Source organism: Talpa occidentalis, unplaced genomic scaffold (assembly GCF_014898055.3).
Source record: "Talpa occidentalis isolate TD23 unplaced genomic scaffold, MPIMG_talOcc4v2.1 talOcc4.4, whole genome shotgun sequence".
NCBI classification, from domain to species: Eukaryota; Metazoa; Chordata; class Mammalia; order Eulipotyphla; family Talpidae; genus Talpa; species Talpa occidentalis.
Window position 1 is genome coordinate 5,115,398 of NW_023604295.1, and position 24,870 is coordinate 5,140,267.

A 24,870-nucleotide genomic window follows, 5' to 3' on the forward strand; every position below is an offset into this window, starting at 1 on the left:
TTATTTCTGCAACACTGTTGTCAAGAGATCTGATGTGACCTTTGTGGCTAGAATCAAGTGAAGCCTTGCAGCTTCCCATTGTGAATTCCCTGCCAGAAACAGTACATTTGTAGTTTGTAAAATATTTAAAATGTTTTCCTTATGTACCTGTTGTATTTTTGTTGGACCATTATGTTTCTTTTTCATAGGATCCTAGAATCTCTGAGTCATCTTTCTAGAGAGGCCACCTGGACCCCCCCAGAGGCTGGGTGCAAAGTCAATCCTGCTGAAAGCAGCAAAGGTAGATATTTATCTGTTGTCACAGAGACTAGAAAAGGGGCTCGGGGAACATCTGATGAAGCACCCCGGCTTTGGCTCAGAGATGAGTGGGAGCAGGTTACGGAGACTCTATCTATACATCAGAGCAAAGTGCTGGTCTGGACAAAGTTGCTGAGGTGTGGAGAAGGCCAAAGAAGTGGCAGGTAAACTTGTAGACATTCTGGAAAGAACAGAGAATGCAAACCCCAGGGGGATCCCCTGATGGAGGAAATCCTAGCCCCATGAAAAAGGGGACACTGCTCCAAAGTCCTACCAGCTAACGAATTGCAAAGGTATAAGAACCAATTAAAAGGTACTCAAATATAATAAACAGGCTGAGCTTTAGAGCTGGATTGCAGAGCTAGGGACCAATCATCAACATTACAGAAGCAACAACATAGAGGCAGCAGAGAGAGACAAGAACTCTGCCTGAAACAGTATCATCTCAGGACAAACAGCTCCTTTGAACTGATTAGAAGCAAGTGAGCTATGGGCCCAGCCCTGGGTAAACAAGCCCTCTAGGTGATTCTGATGCAGCTACCAGAGTTACCCAATGCCCATAGAGCTGGTACACCCGACACCACGTTTTGAGAAAATGAAGGTTTATTGCAAATAGAGTAACAAGGAGGGAGGTAAAGTGAAATCTGCCTCCCCAATTAAGAAAGGGAATCAGGTTTTATAGGTTTGGGGGGCCAGGATTGAGAACAAAGGAGTTATATTTTCGCTGGCTAAGAAGAGGGCTAGAGGCAAAGACATGTGGACAGCGGTGAAGTTCTTTGTCTGGTTACAGGGCAGTTCGCGCATGGAGAAGGATGAAGAGGCTTTTTCCAGATAGCTGACTTTCTGGAGCTGGGTCCCTTGCCTCTGGGAAGCCCCCCTCCTCTGCATCTATGTCTCCCAATTCCAGCTGGCCTTGGAGCTCAGCTCAAGGTTAGGCCACAAGCTTCCAGGTTCTGCGGTGCCTGCAAAGGTGAGCCTCAAGGAATCATCTAGACAGGTTTTGTTGTTTCTTCTGTGTTCCAGGGTACGAGTGACCTCGCCATCTAGCCTGGGTCACAATGGCCTCCTTTAACATCTGAGAACCATTGCCAGGTTCTTTCTCTCAGGCAACAGGCCCAGCAGAATCGCTCACTCCATTCCAGAACTTGGAAATTCTACCAGACACCCCTCCATGAACAGGCACAGAATCAGACCACATCAGAATTTGTTCATTCATTCCGCAAATATTTATTAAGCATTAAGCATTGAGGCGGACATTCACCAGTTTTGCACGACTTTGTCACGCACCAGCTGGCCTTGAGGCTCGGTGGCATCTGGAGGCAGGAGAGCCAGGTACACGGGGGTCTCGGCTCCCTCCTCCACAGTCCTCTCTCCGTAAGGCCCCGCCATGTCCGTCTTCACCCACCCGGGGCAGCAAGCGTTCAGCAGGATCCGGTCTGCTTTTCTCTTCTCATCCAGACGCCGGGCCAGGATTCTCGATAAGACCGTGACCCCCAACTTGGACACCCCATAAGCTGAGCTGGGCCAGCCTTCCCTCTCATGCACTTCATTTTTGGCATCCTCCACAAACTTTTTCATGAGGTCCACCAGATCCTCCTCGGTGAGGGTCTCAGAGCGGAACTTCCCCTGCAGCTCTTCACTGCAGTTTTCAAGAGCTCTGGAGCCCTGCGAGCTGCTGATGTTCACCACCCGGCCTGAAACGGAACGAGAAGCACGTGGAAGCCTGTGATCCAGGAACGGCCATGGCTGATGACAGCAGACACGTGACTCAGACATGGTGCAGGCTGAATTGCTAATAATAAAGACAAGCAGGCACCAGTGGGTCTTGACATCTTTTCGCCACCTGCTTTTCCCTTGGAGGAAACACCTCCAGGAGCAATACTCTTCCATCCAAAGGGAAGATTACACTTCCAATCACTGGGCTAAAGAGCGGGGGTTGTCCCCTGGGCGAGGTAGTAAGTTGGTAGTAGGACCACCAGGTAGTTCCATGCTCCCCCAGCCCCCACACTTACTCTGGGTACTGGGGCACCTGCAATGACAGTGTGCTCATGCTGAGAATTCAAACCCTCTTTTGGTTTGCACCATTTCCCAGGGCAGGGCGCCACCACCTCTTTATCCCTGGGGGTCATGATCAAGGTTTAAGGTCAAGAAGTGCGGGGTGGGGGTTGCGGGGGATGACCCTCATCTACCCTTTGCCACAGCTACTTCCACACGTGGGTGGGTCGATTCTCCATCTGGTTTTGATGATCATCACTTTTTTAACCCACGGTCACTAACAATACATGAATATTCATTAAATACAATTAATGTGAGTTAATATTCATATTTTTAAAAAAGATTTATTTATTTATTTATACAAGCACTGGGTATAGTCAGAAGCACGGGAGGGTGAGAGAATTCACCAGAGCCAGAGCAGGCAGGACCGAAGTACACTGCTGAGGGGAGCAGCGGGCGGCAGGAGAGGTCTGCGCGCCATTTGGGACCCTCCTCCAGTGGCCAGGGAGCAGTCGGGGATCGAACCGGCGCTGCAGAGGCTGCGGGCAGCTTCGCAACCCAGTGCTCAACTGCTGCGCCACTGGGGAGGCCCTCATATTAATGAGTCATGGTTACTAGAGAGACAGCTTAGTCCATAAAAACAAATATGGAGGCCCCCAAACTAGAAGACAACTGGATGCATTGGTCGGAATCTTAAAACCAGGGAATGTGTGACTTTAGACATTTAGGGGTTTCTTTTCTGATATATTATTCTAAATCCACATCCTTTGCACCCAGTAGGACAAATGGATTTTTAAAAATTTCATTTTCTGGGCCTCCCTGGTGGTACAAGGGGTTAAGTGTCAGCACTATGAGGCTATCTGTAGCAGGCCAGACTTCGATCCCCAGCCAGGGAGCTGACCCATATGGCGCAGCAGACCTCTCCTATCTCCCTGATGCTCCCCTCAGCAGTGGATTTCAGTAGATCTGCCTGTTCTGCTCTCTACTCTGTCTCTGGTGAATCCTCTCACTCCCACACTTCTGGCCTGCATTCCAGTTCTTGTATGCATAAATAAATAAATCTTAAAAACAAAAAGTTTTTTAATAAGACTCTATACCTGTTTGTTATATAATAACAAATAATACCAGTAATAAATAAAAATGCAGCTTAAAAATGCATATATGCATCACCTAAATTCACCAATTATTAACATTTTGACATATTTGCTTTCTCTCTGTGTAAGGTGCAGGTGAGTCACAGAAAGACATCAGAAGCCGCACCCTACACTTCAGTAGCTGCAGAACCAAAGACATCCCTTACAGAGCTGCTATTCTCTGCAGAGGCTGTATTCCAATATCCCCAATTGGCTCGATCTTCCTGAGCTTTTGTTTTTCTCAAGCATCCAGCTTGGGATCAGGGAATGCAGAGGCTTGTCATGTCTCTTTAGTCTGTTTAAACCAAGAGTAGTGGACAATCATGTTTTCAAAGATTCAAAGCCACAGTTTTGTAGCATTTTCCCCAATTTAGATTGGCCCGATTTTCTCATGATTAGATTCACTTCAATATTTTGGCCAGGGCTACCCCATGCAGGTGGTTTTGAATTCTTCAGTCCTTTTTAAACAGTTTTGTTCTCAATTACTTGGCTGCTACAACAAATTATATTCAAAAGGGAAGAGAAGAAAAAGTTATGGGATCTACTTTATGCCTTCAGTGGAAATAAAAACCTCCTAAAGGGGGCCTCCCAGGTGGCGCAGCGGTTGAGCGCTGGGCTGTGAAGCTGCCTGCAGACTCCGCAGCACCGGTTCGATCCCCGCCTGCTCCCTGGCCACTCCCCAGCCACTGGAGGAGGGTCCCACATGGCGCGCAGACCTCTTCTGCCGCCCGCTGCTCCCCTCAGCAGTGTACTTCGGTCCCTCTGCCTGTTCTGCTCCCCGCTCTGGCTCTGGTGAATTCTCTCACCCTCCCGCGCTTCTGACTGTACTCAGTGCTTGTATGTATAAATAAATAAATAAATAATAAATCTTAAAAACAAAAACAAAAAAAACCTCCTAAAGGGCCTCCCCGGTGGTGCAGCGGTTGAGCGCTGGGTTGCGAAGCTGCCCACAGCCTCTGCCAGGCGAGGGTCCCACATGGTGCACAGACCTCTCCTGCCGCCCGCTGCTCCCCTCAGCAGTGTACTTCGTCAGTCTGCCTGTTCTGCTTCCCACTGTGGCTCTGGTGAATTCTCTCACCTCCCCACCCCCATGCTTCTGACTGTACCCAGTGCTTGTATAAATAAATAAATAAAATCTTTAAAATAAAAAACCCTAAAGAGATACCCTCTTTTTTTAAAAAAAAGTATTTATTTATGCATACAAAAATTGGGGTACAGCCACATGTGCGGGGGGTGGGGGGTGAGAGGATTCACCAGAGACAGAGTGGGGGACAGAACAAGCAGACTGACTGAAATACACTGCTGAGGGGAGCAGCAGGGTGAGACAGGAGAGGTCTGCTGCGCCATGTGGGTAGCTCCCTGGCCAGCAGGAATACGGGATCGAAATTGTGCTAAGAAGTCTGCAGATAGCTTCACGGTGCTGTGCTTAACCCCTTGCGCCACCAGGGAGGCCCATGAGAGGTGCCCTCTTTGAGCTAAGGGTACACCTCTGGGTGAGGCCACAGTAAGGGGCCAAGAAATTGTACCCCAGGTGGGTCCCATCAGCCCTGACACCCGCTCCCCACGCCCCTGAGTTCTGGAAAGTGTAAGCATGTAGCGACCCCTAGTGGTTGAACAGTAAATCGGTTTACTCAGAATCTCGAACAAAGCAGCAAGCTCAGTAACTTGCATTAAAGAGATCTTGTAAAACTAAACAAACTGACTTTTAAATTGGTTTTGCAATTCCCTACAAATCAAGGGGCGATTATGCTCAGTGTTTTGCCCCCCAGGTAAATGTGAGATCTATTTTAAAGTTGCAAATACCTTTCTTAACGTGCTGTGAACCAGAGCTTCCTGCTTTGGAAAATGCTGTTACAGAGAACTGATTAAAAACAGTGATTCACCTGCACCTCCTCCGCCTCCTTTTATCTTGGTTTGCAATCCTCTGAGGCGTTAATTCCTATTTCACTAAAGCTAATTATCCTGATTTGATGGAGGGGAGACTGACTCCTACTTGTATTCACTTCTTCGGGCCTCAGTTTCCCTCACTGTCAACTGAAGGTGTAGGAACGGAAGATTTTTTTGAGTACTTGCTGCTTTCAAATGCTGATTCTAAAATCCCCGGGGAGACTTCCTGGTTCAATAGCCTGGGGACAGAACACCAGGTAGCTGCAAAAAGAAAGCTTTCGATCCTTATCTGGAAAATGCCAGACAGTCAGTGAATAAAGCAAAATTAGGGCTGCACCTCTGGCCTACACCCTGTACTTCTATGCAAAAATAAAACTTAAAAATCTATAAAGGAAAATTACCATTTTGTGTAAAAAGGGGATCGAGTTGCATTTATATTTGCGTGGGTTTGGACTAAGCCCCCCCCCCCTCTTGGTCCTGCATCAACTCTAAGCACCTGGCCCCATGGCTTCGTCAACCAGTACCTGCCTCTCTACCACCCCATCCCACTGAGAAACCAATTCCAGGATTACCTGTGGCGGCTCAGGAGAGGGGAATGGGGCAAGTGAGGGCAGGAGTAAGGGGGGCCTGTCATCCTGCGTCTTTCTAGGTTTTAAGCTTTTTGCACTAGAGATCATCTTTATTCAAAGTCTTAAATTAACAAGAGCACATTTCTAATTAGAACCAGAGTCCTTCCTAAGACTCACTGTTGATTTCTTGGGAAAGAAAATCCTCTGGTTGGGCCTCCCCAGTGGCACAGTGGTTGAGCACTGGGTTGCGAAGCTGCCCTCAGCCTCTGCAGCACCTGTTCGATCCCCGGCCGCTGGGCGAGGGTCACGCAAGGCGCGCAGACCGCTCCTGCCGCCCTCTGCTCCCCTCAGCAGTGTACTTAGTCTGCCTGTTCTGCTCTCCACTCTGGCTCTGGTGAATTCTCTCACCCTCCCAGGCTTCTGACTGTACCCAGTGATTGTATAAATAAATCTTTAAAAAAAAAAAAAAGAAAAGAAAATCCTCTGGCAAGCATACTATCTCCCCGACCCACCCAGCAAGCTGCCATTTACACTTAGGATTCTGTGTGGCTGAATCTGTCCTCCACCCGTGGCTGTGCCCCACAGGCAGGGTTATCCCTGACCACCTGCCTACTGCCAGGGCCAGCCCCCAGTGCAATGCCTGGCTTATGGTTGGCACTCAATAAATATTTGTGGAAAAGTAATAAAATTACTAACTATCTGGGAGCGTGGAGATGTCCTTATAAAGCAAAATTTCTTTGAATTCTCTAAACGAGCTTGACAAGCTTAGTACTTACTAGAAGAAAGGAATCCAGGGCAAGCCCTAATAATGCTGAACAGATACTGCCCCCGGGGGTCCAGAGGAGTGGAGCTTGGTGTGTCCCCCCCTGCTACCTTGGGGAGTTGGAGGAAGACCCACTGAAGTTGCTGAAATACAAGACTTTTGGCACTTGTAACACCTTATTGTCGGTTTGAGTTCACAAGGAGCCCAGTAGCCTTGCCGTGGATCATGTATATATTTTAAAGCAAAAGTGAAAATTTTCGTGTTAGAAGCCAGATTCTATGAGAGAATAAGGCAGTTTTTCTGCCTCTACCCCTACAGAAAAGTAGCACGGCTGGGGGATCCTTATGGGGGCTCCCCCATGACTGTGTCCTTGCTGAGAAACAGGACCTGATAACCCACAGGTAGGACTTACCATGAGGTTTTATTATTGGCAGTAATTCCGTGAGGATATTTCTTGTGGCAAAAAAGTTTGTCTTCAGTGTCATCTCAGCTTGAATGTCAAATGGCGTTGGGTCATCAACTTTCAAAAGAGAAGGAAACAAAACAAAGGCATGCATTTCCCCCTGAAATTCATACACAAAGTGGAACTTGTCTCTAAAAGGAAAAGCAATGTTTAAACCACCAGGTCCACAGCTCTCAAACTGGAAGTGCGTGTCAGGATCACCTGCAGAGGTTGTTAAACACAGCTTTTGGGGACCCTTCCCCAGAGTTTAGGGCCGGGAAGGACGCCCCAGCTCCAGAATTTGCATTTCCAAGGAATCCCCTGGTGCCACAGCCACACCTTCCAAGAGCTTTGACGATGGCTATTCAAAGGCGGCACCGGAGGCACAGGGGGTTCTGATAAATTGCAGGTGCTGATTCACCTCGTCTGCACGGAGGAGTAAGTCATCCATCCACCTGCCACCCTCCAGCAGCCTGGGTGTACAGGCAGGTGCACAGGGCTGGTGGTGCCCAGGGTGCGGGGCACGAGGACTTGTGCTCAGCAACAGTTCATTTTACTCCTTTCTGCCTCTGAGGTTTCTCTTCCCCTGGGTTGTGAGTGAACCTAGCCTGTTTCTTTCTGCGCCAGCTCATGGCAGCTGAATAACTCTCTCAATCCTGTAATAGAATAAGCAATTGCCTTGGGGTTCCCCCCCCCTTTTTTTCTTTTCAAAGATGCCGCTTAAAACCACGCTTAGAAGTTTGCTAACACACTAGTTCCCTGGAGGACGGAGCCACGACTGGCTTCCTCTCCGCCAGAGCCTATCAAAGCTTTCCATTAAACAAAGTCTCAAATCCACTAATGTGCAAGTGCGCCCTGATCGGGTCTCCGGGCTTCATTTCCTGTCCCGAGCAGATGCCTCCTGGCATCTCTGAATACGCCTTTTCAAAGAAAGCGAAAGCCCAAAGTGGAGCTTGGGAACCTTCGCAGAGAGCTAATATTTTTGGCATTAGAAAGCTGATGAGTTTAGCAGGGCGTGACCCCTCCCAAGAGGCGGGTTTCTCTCGCGCACTGCAGCCTCTGAGTGTTCCGGGCGCGCCCTGGCTGCGCACAGGCCCTCACAGGCCGGCCAGCGGGAGGGGATCGCTGTGCCCAGCGACCCGGCCGGCCTTGCGCTAAGCGAACAGCTCCGGCCGCTCCACCGAAAGCCAAAACCCACTGCTGGAGGCGAGCCCTGGGCGCGTCGCGAGGGCTTGGCGCTGCGCTCCCCATCACTCCGGAGCGCGCCTGCAGGCCGCCTGCAGCTGGCTGCCCAGCACCCCCGGAGCGCGCGGGGGACCTCCCGCCCCAGCACCTACACTTGAAGGCGATGCCAGCGTTGTTGACCAGCACGTTGAGCCCCCCGTACTCCTTGCGCAGGAAGTCGCGCAGCGCGCGGACGCTGCCCGGGTCGTCGATGTCCAGCGGGTGGAAGCGCGGGCTCAGGCCCTCGGCCTGGAGCTGCTGCACGGCCGCCCGGCCCCGCGCCGCGTCCCGCGCCGTGAGCACCACGTCCCCCGAGAACTGGCGGCACAGGGCGCGCGCGATGGCGAAGCCGATGCCCTTGTTGGCCCCGGTCACCAGCGCCACGCGGGTGTAGGACGACATGCCGGGGCGCGCGCGGGCCGGGCGGGAGCGAGGATCCGCCTGCGGGCCACCGGCGGCGCGCGCTGCGGAGGCCGCGCCACAGCCAGACGCCGCGCGGACTTGGGTTCTGGGATCCCGAGCCTCGACTCCGGGAGGACGAGGCCCGGGGCCTCGGTCCCTCCCCTCCAAGGAGGGGCCGTCTGTTCCCGAAGGTTTCGTAACGCCCCACTCCCGGCCCGGCCCCTCCCCGCGCCCAGCCTGCCCTGGACGCCGCGGGAGCCCCGGCGCGCGCTGCTCTTGGGGAGATTGTCTCACCCCAAAAGCAAAACCGGACGGTGATGAGTCTATGAGTTCAGAGAATGAGGGCAGTTTGGTGGAAGAAACTATCGCAGGAGATGCCCAAAAGGACAAAAGCAGGGGGAAGGGCGTGCGCCCATCATCCGTGGCAGGCTGGGAATGTCTGTCTTTTCCTAAGATGCAATGAAATTATTTAGATTCCTGCTGGGGACTCGGAGCCCCTAGCTTGGGTAGGAGAAACTAAAGAGACGGGATTCGAGAAATAAGGTCCTAGGAGTAGATTTACAGGTGTGGGGAGGGCGCAAAGCTCTGCGTGACTCCAGTGCGCCCTCAAGCGTGTCCATGAGGTGCTCGTTGCGTGCCAACTCCTGCTGGATGTTTTCATTTAAACCTTACTGACTCTTGGGGGTGCGGAGAGCCTGGTTTAGGTTTATCCAAAAAGAAGACAGATAATGCTTTTTCCCATGGTGACACCCCTGTGTACCCACAGGGTGCAGCTGGCAGCGAATCCAAAGGCAACCTCCAAAGGCGTGTCAAGGTGTGGACTGCTCATTAGAGCTCCCCACCCACCCTCTCTCGTGTATTATCCGGGTGTTTGATTAATGACTTTTAGGTTTACGCAGAACCGCGTTCTCATCGTGACTCAGCATTCCCCGAGCAGACCTGGCTAAGGTGCGGGCGTCTCTCACCTGGAATGTACCTTCCCAGCAAGCCCACAGGTGAGGTCAGGGACGGGCACCTGCTCTGGTCCTCTACTGTGATGCAACCTATGTTCCGCTCCCCCCATCTTACTTGGAACTCTATTTTAAACATATAGGACTATTGCAGTTTTCTGTGTCTTCGCTTCTTCTCAAGCGAGCTTCATTTGCCTTTTTAAAAATATGCATATAAAAAAATGCATGTCATCTAAGTTCACTCCATCGCTGAGCAGTTGTCACAACGTGCCCCATTAATCCTTTTAATCTTGGAGGTGATGTTTCCTCTTTTATTCCTGATATTGGTTTGTGTCTTTTATGTTTTTTTTGATTTGTGTCTTTTATATTTTTTTCTTGAACTATCTGGCCAGATAGAGGTTAGCAATTTTATTGATTTTTTTTTCCTCAAGGAGGCAACTTTTAGCTTCATTAATATTTTGCTCTTTTTTATTCTGATTTCTGTTGTAACCTTTATTTCCTTTCTTCTGCTCACTGGTTCTATTGGTTCTTTTTCTAGTTTTCACCATGGAAACAGAGGCCATTGCTTTGCGATCTTTCTTCCGTTCTAATACAGGCATTAAGGGCCATTAAGAACTGCATTAAGAACTTTAAGAACGACATTCATGGCATATTATACACTTGGTATGTTGTGTTTCTTATACTTGGTATGTTCGATTTCAATTGGCTTAAAATACTTTCTAATTAACTTTTGGATATCTTCTTTAACCAACAGTATTTAAAAGTACATTGTTTAGCTTTACTCTTTGGGAGTTTTCCAGATTATCTGTGCATCTTTCTTTTTTTTTTTTTTAATTTTATTTATGCATACAAGAACTGGGGTACAGGCCAGAGGTGTGGGGGGGTGAGAGGAGTCACCAGAGACAGAGCAGGGAGCAGAACAGGCAGACTGACTGAAATACACTGCTGAGGGGAGCAGCGGGCGAGACAGGAGAGGTCTGCTGCACCATGTGGGTTGCTCCCTGGCCGGCGGGGGGATTGAACTCGTGCTGCAGAGGCTGCGGAAGCTTCATAGGTTGTGTCTTAACCCCTTGTGCCACCAGGGAGGCCCCCTGTGTTTATTTATTTCTTAATTCCATTGTAGTCAGAGAACAGACTTTGTGGGACTTGAATTCTTTTGAAAAAGTTTTAAAAGCTGGGGGAGAGATATTAAAGCATGTTTTATGTTGTGATACGAAGAAAAGTAAAAATTGGTGGAGAGAAAAGGAATGAAATGTGGGGGAGGCAAGTACAGATGGGGGGTCGACCTGGAAGATGGAGTGTGGGTCCAGTTGCAGGCTGTGGGATGGCTCTTCTAGTGGGCACTGTTTTCTCTTTGAAGGGTAAGCCATTTGGGATCATTGGCAAGAGGGATGAGTCTGGGAGCGCTGAGCAGAGAAGAGCCACCTTGCAGAGAGTACATTTGTTAGGGAATCAGGCTGCACTGACTCACAGTTGAGGGCCCTTTTAGATCTGTGGTCACAAACATCAAGAGTGCGTCAACCTCCTGCTATACTCCGCCCCACCCCTTCACCCCCAGTGCAGCCTGGGAGGCGACTGGCCAGTGAGGAGGCTGGAGGGCTGGCATTTTGCCAGGATGTTTGCAGGGGAAGCTTCCTGTGTAGCGCCATGACCTCTAAGATGGGAGAAAGGACACAGGAAAGGGCCTGTTTTTAACGAGGGGGGAACCGTAGGGTCCCTGGAATGGAGGCCTTTGAGGGCACGTGGCCAGACCAGAGTCACAGAAGACAGCAAACAGCTAAGATGGAATTGTAGGGCTTCAGAATCCCTAGAATTCTGTAAGGAAACCAAGGGTTAAGGCCTTGGGGTACTCACTCACAGCAGTTAGGATTACGGAGATGCCACCTCCTTAAAAGCAGGGCCCTGTCTGGTTTACTCAAGGAAGTTAATGCCTCTCAGCCACCCCGTGCGACTTACTCAGAGGCAAAATGTCTTACCATCCGTTTCAGTATGGCTAGTTAACCAGGCCCCGGGCGCCCCTAACTGGTCCAGCAGCCTGTGCTGGAGATGGGAGGTGTCCCTGGATTCTCTTGGTGGGCCCAGGTCACCCCAAGGGGCCTGGTTAGAAGGAGGCAGGGGTCAAACTCAGGGAAGGAGAGGCTGTAAGGAAACCACAGTGACGCCGTCCTGTTTGGGCACCGCCTTAGGCCTGAGCCCGGTACCTGCCCAGCCCCAGGGCCATGGCCAGCTTCCTCTTGTGCGCTCACCCCTCGGGACAGTAGTGCTGGGGTCCCTCTGGCATTGAGGACCCCTGCTTGTAAGTTTCCCAGGTAAATGGTAAGTGTGATGCATGGACTTGCCAGCTTCATTCCTCTTTTTTTTTTTTTTTAAGATTTATTTATGCATACAAGAACTGGGGTGCAGACCAGAGTTGGGGGGGGTGAGAGGATTCACCAGAGACAGGCAGATTGATTGAAACACACTGCTGAGGGGAGCAGCAGGGGAGACAGGAGAGGTCTGCTGTGCCATGTGTGTAGCTCCCTGGCTGGCAAGGGAGCCAGCTCTCGACAGCTTGATAGCGCTGTCTTTTACCCCCACACCACTGGGGAGGCCCCAATTACCTTATTCTTGATTTCAGGGGAACATCTTCGTTCCACAACGGCTCAGATGTGAGCCTAGAATGAAGGGAGGAGTGTTGCAGGCGGAGCAGGGCCAGGAGCCCAGGTAGGCACGCAGCCTCTGGAAGCTGGAAAAATCAGGGCTGGGTCCTTCTCTGGAGTCCCCAGGGAAAGGCGCTCTGTTGACCCTTGACCTCCCGCACTGTATGAGGATAACCTGCCAGAGCAGCGATGACGTATCCCGAGGGTCCCACCTCCAGTGCCCTGGAACCCAGCACAGCGTCACACAAGGATTCGAACACGAACAGGCCCTAAGAAAAGGACCGGTTTGGGGAAAAATACTCATCTATTCTTGGGGGTTGAAGAAGAATGAACTAAAGGGAAAAACCCGGCCGGTGGATGCGTGCTACGTGACAGCAGAAGTGATGGGCGCGCTCCGTGCCTGGGCCAGACCCGGCTGAGCCGCCGCGGTGCCGCCTTGATGAGTTTGGTCTGGCGTTTCAGAGCTGCCATCCTGTCCCCGCGGGCTTCGCCAATTCAGTGAGACTATGAACCTCTGGTGCTTCTTGAATTAGGGTAAGAGCCCAGGTTTTGCAGCAATGGTCCATGTGTAGCCATGCGCTCATCCACCCGCATCCCCCGCTGAGTTTCTGTGCCCCTGTTAGGCGTGTTTAGGAATGAAGTTTGGGCGGGGGGCGGGGGGGGGCATGGGAAGCTTTGGGGCTCTCCCGTCTTTGCTGAGTCCAAGCTACCGGGTCTTGGGCAAGATTCTCTATCTCTTGGGGCCTCAGCTTGCCTGCTGGTAAAATGGGAACAATTACAGTCCTTGCTTTCGGGTGCCAAAGGCTTAAGTGAGTCCCTGTTACAAAAGTCACAGGGCATGGCCGCACGTGGGCACACTGCAGAGATGTCCGATGTTGTGAGTGTCGCCAGGAGGGGACTTCCTGGAAACCGGCACATTTACTTGCTCCCGGGCTCCTAGGGAGTTTCCCCGGGCAGTGCTGGGCACCACTGCCATCCTGCCAGTGTTCATGTGCCAGAGGCCGTGACAGACAGAGAAGGAGACAAGGGGAAGCTGCCTGGAGCCTCACCTCTGAGGAGGCGCTGCTGCCTCCAGGCTCCGTGGCTTCTTACATCATCTGCATTGTTGAAGGCAGGCCCAGGCAGGATGGAGCCAGTTGTCTTTCTGGAAGATTAGGGCCAGGTTCCTGAGTCAGTGAGGAGGTCAGCTGGTGGTTTGGTGGCCGCCCTCCTCTTCTCCATCCCCAGCGCCTCTGCCCCTGGCCTCCCCAGGGGTGCACGAGAACGTGCTGTAGGGGCTGTGAGTGCTGCAAAGGTCCTGGGGAGCAGGCACACCCTGGCACGTCTGTCTCAGTCCACGCCACCAGCCTTTCCCGTGTACTGTGTGCCCGAATGCGGTGCGTGGGGTGGGCCAAGGTCACTGTAGAGCGTGGCCAGGCGTGGAGGAGGTGGGGCACAGGCATGAGGTGGCTGTTTTTTTTTTAAATTCTACTTAGGAACACATAAAATGTACTCTTGGTCATTTTCCATGCACCGTGCAGCAGGGCTGCGTGCATAGCATCTTTCAACAGATTGTCAGGACGTTCTCATCTCGCATCACAGAGACTCCAAGCCCTGTTCCTTCCTCTCCCCCAACCCTGAGTAACTATATTCTGCTCTGTTCCTACAAACTTGACTACTCTAGGCATCTCATACGAGTGGAATCATGCAATATTTATCTTTTTGTGACTTAACGTACTGTGCTCAAAGTTTATCCACGGTCCGGCATGTGACAGACCCTTGCCATTTCACTGCCTGTTCTCAAGCAGCGTGGCTAAGGCAGGGGGAAGTGGACATTTTGGTACATTTCTGGAGAGGATGTGCCGTGGTTTACCTCTTTGGTGAAAGAGTTCCATGGTCTAGATTTTGGCCCAGGGTTTGGGGGAAGGTGTTTCCAATATCACAGCCTCAGGCTGCAAATGGGAGCCTCTTCTAGGCTGAGGCACAGGCCTCTGGCCCTCCCTGCGCTTCTCACTCCAGCTGTTCTAGATCAGGGGCCTGAGGCTCAAGCCTGGAATCACCCCCTGCACCCTCTTCCTCTGGCTCACCTGTCCTGCATCACAGCGCTGCGCTGGTCCCCGTCCCTGACATTGGCGTGTGCCCAGAGTCACCCATCCCGCAGGGGCTCCACACGGCAGCCCCTCCCTCTCCGGGGGCTGCACGGCCCCGCCCAGGTATGCCTGCAGACACAGCTTTCCCCGACCTTTTCCTGCTGGCCCTCGGCTCCCGCTGTGCAGTTGCCCTTTATCTTTCAGGGTTATTTACCCTGTTCTGATGCAGTTTAGGTGATTTGGCTGGACTCCTGGGCTCCCTCTTTGGAGAGAAATTAGACCCCATCTATTGAAATGGAAAATATGACCTCTACTTGGAAGGGAAATCATTGGGGGATTTATCCCACACATCCCCTCCCCTGGGCGTGAAAGGGCAGCAGAAAGGATGCTGTTTCCAGCAGCTCGCAGCCAGGTTACTGCCAAGTCACAAATGGTCTGTGCGCCCATGATGGCTGAAGAATGTTTAAAGTGATAAACTTGTCGCCATCTGTTGTGGAAGCAGGCACGGGCCGGTTCACTGGTTCACTGTTGACTTGGGCAGATGGTAAAGAAGGTCCTGGTGAATTTTTACTTTCTCTGGCGTTCTCCTCTGCTTGCCACTGCACTCTGCCGCACGGTCCTCTGCTGTACCCCGTCCTCTGTGATCCCACCCTTATATGCTCAGCCTCAGGCTCAGGTCTGCCCACACCACACTCCTGGCGTCCACCATCGGCGCACCCCGAGCCACGCTCCCAAGGGCCTCCTGCATTCGAGGCCGCAGGTAATAGCCACAGAGGCCAACAGCACAAAAGTCCTGAGCATCTTCATTTACCCTCCAGCACCTACTGAGGGGCTTAGAATCCAGGGTTATACACCATCTTAATAAGGGAAGGGGGATAGGATAGGGCTAATTGAGGGGAGCACAAATGACTTTTGTGAAGGATGAGGCTTAGAGTAGACAGGAGGACAATAGTTTGTGACAGTGTTTGGGTTTGGTGCTGGCTTTTTAGTCTCTCCTGTGATTACAGCCAGGACACGCTCAGGGAGGGACTGAGGACCCCTGTGAAATCACTTGAGAACTGATATTGGGGTTATGGGTACCCCAATTTGTTTGTCAAGCGGGCAAATTCACAAATAGCATTCACAAATAATGAGGACCAACCGTATACGCAATCCCTCATCAGATGACATTTATGGATAATCTCTTCCAATACTGTTGATTATATATTGATGAGTTCCTTTGGGAAGATCTGACTTTGGGCAGATAAGAGGAGTCCGAGAAAGCTCTCCCTGCATTTGCTGTTTTTCAAGTGCCGACAGCTCAAAATAATTGATATAACAGAGTGGTGGTGTTGTGCAACTGTCCCGGGCTGGGCAGGTACACTGTTGACTTGGGCAGTGGAAGAGGAATCTTGGAGCCTTAGGTATGCCTGACACACCTTTAATGCTGAAGCAGGGGACTGGACACCCAAGCAGACCAGCAGCAGGAAGGCAGGCAGGGAGGCAGCAACCAACCTCCAAACCCCCACGATCTCTGAGATCTCCCCAATGATCTTGGCCCTGGTGTCTGTATTTACAGGGGTGTGTGTGCCCCTTGCTCACACTCCTAAATGCTTTCTTACAATAACACAGTATCGGGCCTCCCCTGGTGGCACAGCGGTTGAGCACTGGGCTATGAAGCTGCCCTCAGCCTCTGCAGCACCGGTTCGTTCCCCGGCCGCCGGCGAGGGTCCCACAAAAAAAACAAAAACAAAAACAACCCCACAGTATCACGTGTGGTAATGAAACCTGGGAGGAAAACAAAGCCATAGATGGTGGCCATAGAGGCTGGAAGCAGAAGGTGAAAAAGCCTGAGTTACTCCAGGTTCCTTACAGGCAATTTGTGGGAGGCACATTGAGTGTTGTTGGCTGTGACTTCTGTGTTCGTGGATCCACAAAACAGCACATGCACAAAAAGGAAGAAGTACCAAACTATACTGAGGCTCCTCTAGAAAGTGCTAGAATAAGACCTAGAGTGTGTGATGATGCGAAGGAGAAGACGGGAAGGAGGCTAAATTGGTGGAGCTATGAGATGATGACTGGTTGTTTCAACAGTGTAGTGGAGAGCATCAGTGCGAGGCTGAAAACCCGAGAAATGTTTTCCAGGATCAGGGATGTTGTTACTCTTCCTTCCTGGTTACTCAGGGGCTGGCACTTTCAAAGGTGATGATGGTGTAGAAAATGTGACAACTGCAGGCCAGTCACCTTCTGTAGATCAGGAGACCTTGGAAGAATAAGCTGCTAAATATTACTCAGGGAAAGGATTATGTGGAAGAGCAGGTTTCAAAGTTAAAGAAACTGGCTCCTTTTCCACGGATGTGGGTAAATGAACCAAGGTGATGCAAATGGCATTTCTGTTGATGTTCTTCCTTTCTTTTTTTTTTAAAAAAAGGTTTATTTATTTATGCATATAAAAGCTGGGGTACGGACAGAGGTGCAGGGGGTGAGAGGATTCACCAGAGACAGAGCAGGGAACAGAATAGGCAGACTGACTGAAATACACTGCTGAGGGGAGCAGCAGGGAGACAGGAGAGGTCTGCTGCACCATGTGGGTTGCTCCCTGGCCAGCTGGGAATCGAACTCGTGCTGCAGTGGCTGTGGCTCGCTTCATAGGTTACATCGTAACCCCTTGTACCACCACAGAGGCCCTTTGTTGAAAATGTTCTAACCAGAGGCTTGTGGGAAACTGACCCCAAGGAGTAACGGTTCCTTATTCACAAATTCAGTGCTGGCCACAACTTGATAGACCAAAATGAGGGTGAATAACAAGAGTCCTCTCTATTGCAAGTCTACAGCCTGATAGGAAAAATAGGACATTTTATAGAGTCTATCACAGGGCCTCCCTGGTGGCGCAGGGGTTAAAGACACAGCGCTATCGCAATCGCCAGTCACTGAGGCATGAGTTTGATCCCCGGTGTAATGCAGCCAACCCATACTGGGTAGGCTCTTTACCGCCATGTTGTCTTCATGCTCTCTACTGTTCGTCGTCGTACTCTGTTGTGCTCTGCTGCGCTCTGCCATTCTCCACTGCACTCCTCCATCCTCTGCACCACACCACCACACTGCACGCTGCTGCGCCACCCTTAAAAGCCCAGTCTCTCAGCCCAGGTGTACCCACTTGCAAATGCCCACACCCTACTCCAGGTGTCTGCCATCAGGTGTCTGCCATTAGGCATGCATTCAGGACCGCAAGGATCTTTCATTAATCCTAATGGCAGGAGGGCAGAAAAGCCTGATATTTTACTTACCCTACACCCGGCCAGGGAGCTGACCCACACGGCGCAGCAGACCTCTCCTGTCTCCCCGCTGCTCTCCTCAACAGTGTATTTCAGTGGATCTGCCTGTTCTGTTCCCCACTCTGTCTCTGGTGAATCCTCCCACCCCCCACACCTCTGGCCTGCACCCCAGTTCTTATATGCATAAAAAAATCTATTATAAAAAATGAATGGGCCAAAAAGCAAGTGTCTTACTTAAAAAATGGAAAAGCTATTAGAAGTCAAATTTAATATTTAATATCTTCCCTGGTGCTTTATATTTCATGCTTATAACTATATTAACTTAAATGTAGGGCCCTTTTCTCCCAGAGCCCAGTGTTCATGGCCTCAGTGCCCCAGGTCACGAGCGTGCGCTCAAACACCAGCGCCCCACGGAGACCACCCTGCTGGCCAGTGACCGGCTGATAAGGGCCACCTTCAATGGGGCGGTGGGATGCCATGTGCAGTGAGGCCACTCTGAATGCAGGAAAGAGCACTCAGAACAGTTGAAACAAGCAAAGCAGCACGCCATACAGTGCTGTGATTTTTCTCTTGATGACACATCAAATCATCACACCTGTGGTAGCTTAACTCAGCACGCGTTACCTTACGGGTCTGTGGGTAGGACATGCTGACGCTGGTCTTAAATGGGCTAAAATCCAGGAAGTCAGTGTGGCTGCAGTTCTTTGGTTCTGGGGGGAGCTGGTGTCCTGGCCTTTGCCAGCAGCTGGAGCTGCCTGAGTTTCTCCCAGCCGGACAGCAGGAGGCCCAGCAACCCGGCACATTTTGCCCCTCATGCTGAGCAAGGTTCATTTCCTGGTTACAGCCTGGGAAGGGCCTCAGGTTGGTTCCAGGTTTAACAGGATGACATTGGGCCCATCTGGATAGTCCAGAATAATGTTTGCATTTCAAAAGTCGTTAGTTCCACCTGCAAAGTCCCTTTGACCATCTAAGATAAACATATTTGAAAGTTCTGGGTTGCAAGTTCTGCTGCCATAGAACTCTATCTTTTTAGAGCTTTATTTATTTATGCATGCAAGAGCTGGGGTGCAGTCCAGAGGTGTGGGTGGGGGAGTGAGAGGATTCACCAGAGACAGAGTGGGGAGCAGAACAGGCAGACTGACTGAAATACACTGCTGAGGGGAGCAGTGGGCAGGACAGGAGAGGTCTGCTGTGCCACGTGGGTAGCTCCCTGGCCGGGGATCGAACTCATGCTGCAGTAGCTGCAATAGCTTGATAGCGCTGTGTCATTAAACCCTGTGCCACCAGGGAGGCCCCGGAATTCTACCTTTTTACATATAAATTGTCTTGAAAAGACTGTGTCTGGAAGGAGAGACAGAAGAAACTGGTAGGAGCACTGGCTTCTGGAAACTGAGTGGGAGGGGATAAGGAGGCTGACTTTTCACTGTCGTACGTCTTTTGTTCAATTTTGTTTTCAGTAGGTCTTACTTATTTATTTAAAATAATGAAGAAAAAATGCAGGGGTCTTAAGCGGAGTTCATCAGTATTGTGTTTGTCTTGCGAACCACTTGGACGGTTGCTAGATGGCGCCCTTTCGCCCTTCGGATCCGTCCTGGTCTCTGGGTTTTTGCTTTCCCATGAGGATGAGTGATGGCTTCAGCACAAGACCAATTGCAGTGACTTGCATTGGTTTCTCTACAGCCCCATCACACTGGAATCCTGTTTCCCCCTCTGTGAAATGGGGGTTATAACAGCATCAGCTGTTACTAAACTAGGCTAAGCAGGGCAAGATAGTAGCCTTGGGGATGGCCTGCCTGCCAGCTGAGCGAGTTTCCCCTAACCCTCCTGCTTGCGTCCCAGCTTATCAGTCTCTGGGACCCTCATTTACGTCAGTTAAGAGGGAACTGTGCCTTGTCCACAGCTTCCCGGGTGTGAAAAGAGACATCACTGGAGCCATATTAAAATAGTCCGAGGGCCTCCCTGGTGGCGTGGGGGTTAAAGTCTCAGCACTATCAAGCTTTCGCTAGCCACTGCAGCCTGAGTTCAAACCCCAGGCAGGGAGCTGACCCACATGGTGTAGCTGACCTCTCCTGTCTCCCACTGCTCCCCTCAGCAGTGCATTTCTGTATTCCACCTGTTCTACTCCCCATTCTGGTGAATCCTCTCACCCCCCAGCACCTGTGGCCTACACTCCAGTTCTTATATACATAAATAAATAAAAATAAATCTTAAAAAAGTAAAATAAAATAGGGTCCGAGTGAATCACAAAAGAAAACCACATTACTTACCTTTTTTTAGCGTGAAGAATTGGTGTGCATGTTCACCAACCTCTTTAAACTGAAGCTGACCCTTGCATTGCAGCAAACTGCTGATTCCTAGACGCCAATAAGATCTAGAAGTATCCTGTTTGAAAGGACGGGTAAAGAAAACTTTTACCTTGTAATGCCTTCACCTGGCCATGACCCCAGCTTCCTTTTCCCTCTACAAGAATCCCCCTCCTTGAGACATGTTTTATTGTATTTGCCTAAATCTGTGTAATATGAATTGCAGTTCTCTGCTATTTCCAAATAAACACCCATCAGCTTGCTGGTTCACCACACCTGGAACCACAGCTGCGAGAGAGTCTTGGAAATATAGTCACAGGAGATTGTTAGTGACCCAGGCTCACTCATCCCTATATCTCCACCTCGGACGTGTCCTCCTATTGCCAGTGGAGACGATGTCCTGCCCCTAGGTTTGGTTGTATGATAAAGGGGGGCAAGATATGTTACCCAAACATGCCACTTTGGCATTTGTAGGATTATTTTGAACTGGAGAAGCAACAGAGGCAGAAAGAAGCTGGCTCAGCTCTTTCTTTATTTGACTAAATGCAGGAGCTTCTGAAAAAGGAGGACTGCCCTAACCCCTCTCTTGGGGGAGTTTTATGGCCATGAAGAGGATGGAAGGTGCTAGATGAGATATTTCCAAGACTCTTGCAGCTAAGGTTTCTAGGGTGTTTATTTGGAAATAGCAGAGAATTACAATTCATACTGTAACAGGGGGGTCCCCAGGAAAGGGGGAGGTTCCAGGTTCCCTGCCCCACCCAAGGGAGGGTGGAGCTGAGCAGGGAGAGAAGAAGCTGCAGAGGAGACTGAGGAAGGAAGCAGGATGGAGCCAGAAGGAGACCTGGAGGAGGTGCATGGAGCCTAGAGACACGTGAAGAAACTGTGCTTGTCTTTGGTCGTGGACTGGGTGACACAGATGTGGGTGAGACCCGTGGGGAGGTGACCATGGCAGCTTTTATCTTGATGTTGATTTTGCTCTTTTCCTTCCGGGCTTGTGTGGTTGTTTCTGACCCTTTTCTGTGGGTCCCCACTGGAAGATGCTTTAGACTTGGGGCAGGCTTTGGGGCCTTGCTCTGGGCCAATCCCATTGGGATGGAGTTTTACCCACGAGGGGACGGGTCACTTTGGGTTCCTGATTTAGAAACTAGATTCTTTGCCTTTCCTGTCTTGTTTCCTAATTGTATTAAAGTTCCTTCCCATTAAAGTCTCATATGTTTTGTGTTGATGCGGCGGATGGCAGAACCCATTTAGAATAGGCAGGTTTGTGGGGTTTGGGCTGCCCCTCTCCCTGCCCTGTAACAATATTACACAGATTTAGGCAGGTACGTATCTCAAGGAGGGACCCAGTTTGGGGTGGGGGCCCTTATGGAGGCACCACATGGTCAAAATTTTCTTTACCTGTCCTTTCACACAGGAAACTTCTGGGTGGAAAGTGCTGAGATGAGTCGGCAAACAAACCAAAGAGTCACTCCATTTCCCATTAGTTTCCCCCATGTATTTACGTTCCTGAAGTTCATTGCTCTCAGAAACCCAGGCAACTTCTCAACAGGAAGGATTGTGTCTGGTCGGTGGACTAAGGGTCCTTTTCTGGACATTACAAATCAATTGTATTGGGGACTGAGCAGTAGGGGGCAGTCCCTCATATTTGCCTCTTTCTTAGCTGTGAGTAACTGAAGGTCCTATTTTAAAGCTTTGCCCTCTGTTTTATTTTAGGACCCACTCAAGGAATCGTGTAGTTTCTACTGACTCAAGTTTCGTATCTTACATAGGTAAGTTTATCACAAGCACACAAGGATGCTTCTAGTCAAATTGGGTCATTAAGATAAAGTCCTCTAATGGGTCATCGGCACTTAGAGTCTGTTCTCTTCACTGCCAGCAGGGAATCCCACCCCCACCATCCTGGCCTCCGTAATCAGCACATTGACCATCTTGTTTCATAAATAAATCCTGCCACCCTTTCCGCTTCATCCTGTAGATTTGCTTTAAAATCAAAGACATCTTATTTCCCCCATAAATACCCAATATGGGGCTTCCCCGGTGGCGCAGCGGTTGAGCTCTGGGTTGCGAGGCTGCCCGCGGCCTCTGCAGTGCCGGTTCGATCCCCGGCTGCTCCCCAGCCCCCGGAGGAGGGTCCCACATGGCGCGCAGACCCCTCCTGCCGCCCGCTGCTCCCCTCAGCAGTGTACTTCGGTCCTTCTGCCTGCTCTGCTCCCCGCTCTGGCTCTGGTGAATTCTCTCACCCTCCCGCGCTTCTGACGGTACCCAGTGCTTGTATAAATAAATATATAAATAAATAAAAATTAAAAAAATAAAGTTCAATGTACTTTCTCTCCTTTATAAATAAATAAATAAATAAATACCCTATATGTACTTCTAAAAGATAAGGACTCTTCTTAAAAATGCACTGATTACACTCGAGGTTAATATTTACTCTGTATTGATCATTCAGTGAGTACGGACATTTCTGTGATTATCTCAGTTATTTTAGAGCTGTTTTGATCAAGCCAGGATTTAATCCTAGGTCACATAATAATCCCTACTGTTCTAGATAGATGTGCTAATCAGTCTCTTTACCCTGTGGGTCTTCTGGCACAGTTCCCTTCCCCCACCAACACTTAAAAAAAAAATACAAAAGACAAGGGCCTCCCTGGTGGCGCAAGGGGTTAAGTCTCATCACTATGAAGCTATCAGCAGCCATTATAGCATGAGTTCTATCCCCGGCCAGGGAGCAACCCACATGGCAAGCAGACCTCTCCGGTCTCCTCTCTGCTCCCCTCAGTAGTGGATTTCAGTAGATCTGCTGTTCTACTCCTCATTCTGTCTCTGGTAAATCCTCTCACCCTCTGCACCTCTGGCCTGTACCCCAGTTCTTGTACGCATAAATAAATAAATCTTTAAAAAAAATGAAGTTGTATGATATGTGGTATTTTGTACCTCGCTTTTTTCATTTTGCATAATGCTTTCATTTTGCTTCATGTAAAGTAATCAGCGCTTCATGTCTGTTTATTGCCCAATACCATCCCACTGAGTGGATATCATGTTTATTTATCCATTTGATATCTGATTGACACTTGAACTCTCTGAGTGGGCCGCGAGGCCAATAACGTTCACGTCTAGGTGTTTGCACGGGCATGTGCTGTTTGCTTCCTCTCTCCACTCCCTGCGGAGTGGAGTTCCTGAATCATCTGTGGGCGCTCTGTGTTGAGCTGGTTGGGGAACCGCAGACTCTTGTCTGCGGCAGCTGAGTCATTTCGCATCCCCACTGGCCATGCCGAGCGGTCCAGCGCCTTAGCCTCACCAGGACTCCCGGGGTCTGCTCTGTGTTCTCACAGCCACCCTAATGGGGACCTCAAGGTGCTTCTGAATTGCTTTTCCCTGGTGGCTACTAGTAACTTTGAGCATCTTTTCACAGATTATTGGCTACTCGTATATCTTTTGGATAAATATCTTCTATAAATCCCTTTATCATTTTTTTTTAACTGGACTATTTACCTTCGTTTTTGAGTTCTAAGACTACATTCATTTTTTAAAATGGAAAAATATTTAAATTTGTAATGTAATAGGCCATGTGTCAAAATCATATAACGCATAAAATTATATAACATAAAATTATATGAAAGTAAAAAAATATGAGGCTGCAAGCTCAGACTATGGGGCCACGTGGTGAGAGAAGACTCTGCCACAGCCCCAGTCAACCCCCTCGGCCCCAGCCCAGCCGGGCTGACCCAGGCCCGAAGAAACACCCAGAAAATACGAATTGCAAGAAAGAGCCATTTGTTGTGTCGAGCTGCTTGCTCAGGACTTATTCCTTCATCTTCGTGCTGGTGGGAAATACTTGACAGGCGCAGCGGCAACCCAGGACACAGCTGGTGGAGCCCCAGGCTGAGCATGGCGACTGACCTCTCTCTGGGCTTCAGGCGGCTGCGAGGCCTGTCCCAGGCCACCTGCCCACCTCTCCACTATTAGGTGAAATGTGGAGCCCGCAGTGTCTTTGAAACTACGCGTGACGGGTCTCCCGTGACAGCGGCTCTGCTGGCAGCAGGCTGAGGGCGGAGGGGCTCCCAGAAATGTCCCGTCACCCTTGGGTCTTCAGCCTCCAGGGACAGAGGGGGTCACTGTGAGTGTTTCAGGGACGGTGGAGGACAAAGAGCCTGGAAGAGAGAAACTTCCTGGCTCTTCTCCTCCTTGGCTGGATAGACCCCTTCCTCGGTGCACAAAGCAAGCTTCTCCACCGGGCCAGGCCTGTCTGTGGGAGAGCAGCTGAGAGGGTGCGGGGCTAGTGGGAAGCCATTCAGCGGCCAGCGAGGGGTCCCACGCTGCGGCAGGACGGAGGCGTGCTCTGCAGACGGGTTTGGATGCAAGAGAGGAATAACTCTGAATCTTTCCTCATAGGCAGGCCCCTATGGTATCTCAATGAGGCAAATGCCCCAGACGGAGGCCATTCCCTGGGGCCGCTCCAGAAATTCCTGAGTGAGGGGAAGATGGGGAAGCCCAGGCTGCACCCCTGGGGGGCTGGCTGAGACCCAGTATGAGCTGTGCTTTAGGAACTTACAAGGGGATGAAAGGGGAGAACTTCCCTATTCATGTTGGCCCCAAGGACAGGAGCAAACAGAAGCGTGATTCTTAACACCCTGTGGCTTTTGGGCATCTTGCCCTCAAACAGAATAGAGGCTGTTCATTCCTGTCTTGCATTTTTAGGCTTTGGGGGTGATGGGAACTCCTTGGCACGGATGTTCCTGTTTATTCTCTCCTATAGTTCCCTACAGGAGAAGCCAGAGTGATTAATTTTTTTTTTACCCACTGGAGAAAGAAATGAAACAAAAAGTTCATCCTTCTGGGCCTCCCTGGTGGTGCAAGGGGCTAAGCACAGCACCGTGCAGTTATCCGCAGCCTCTGCAGCATGAGCTGAATCCCCGGCCAGCCGGGGAGATACCCACATGGCG

The 24,870-nt window shown here is 50.5% G+C and overlaps 1 protein-coding gene across 1 annotated transcript; it reads right to left on the reverse strand.

Moving 5' to 3' along the window:
• Window positions 1-891: 891 nt before the first annotated feature.
• Window positions 892-8,714, reverse strand: LOC119257207 (carbonyl reductase [NADPH] 3). Its single transcript, XM_037524968.2, has 3 exons — window positions 8,424-8,714; window positions 7,057-7,164; window positions 892-1,991 (listed from the first exon to the last, which is right to left on the reverse strand). The coding sequence occupies exons 1-3, from the start codon at window positions 8,710-8,712 to the stop codon at window positions 1,555-1,557; spliced, it is 834 nt and encodes a 277-aa protein (XP_037380865.1). The 5' UTR covers window positions 8,713-8,714; the 3' UTR covers window positions 892-1,554.
• Between the last annotated feature and the right edge of the window lie 16,156 nt (window positions 8,715-24,870).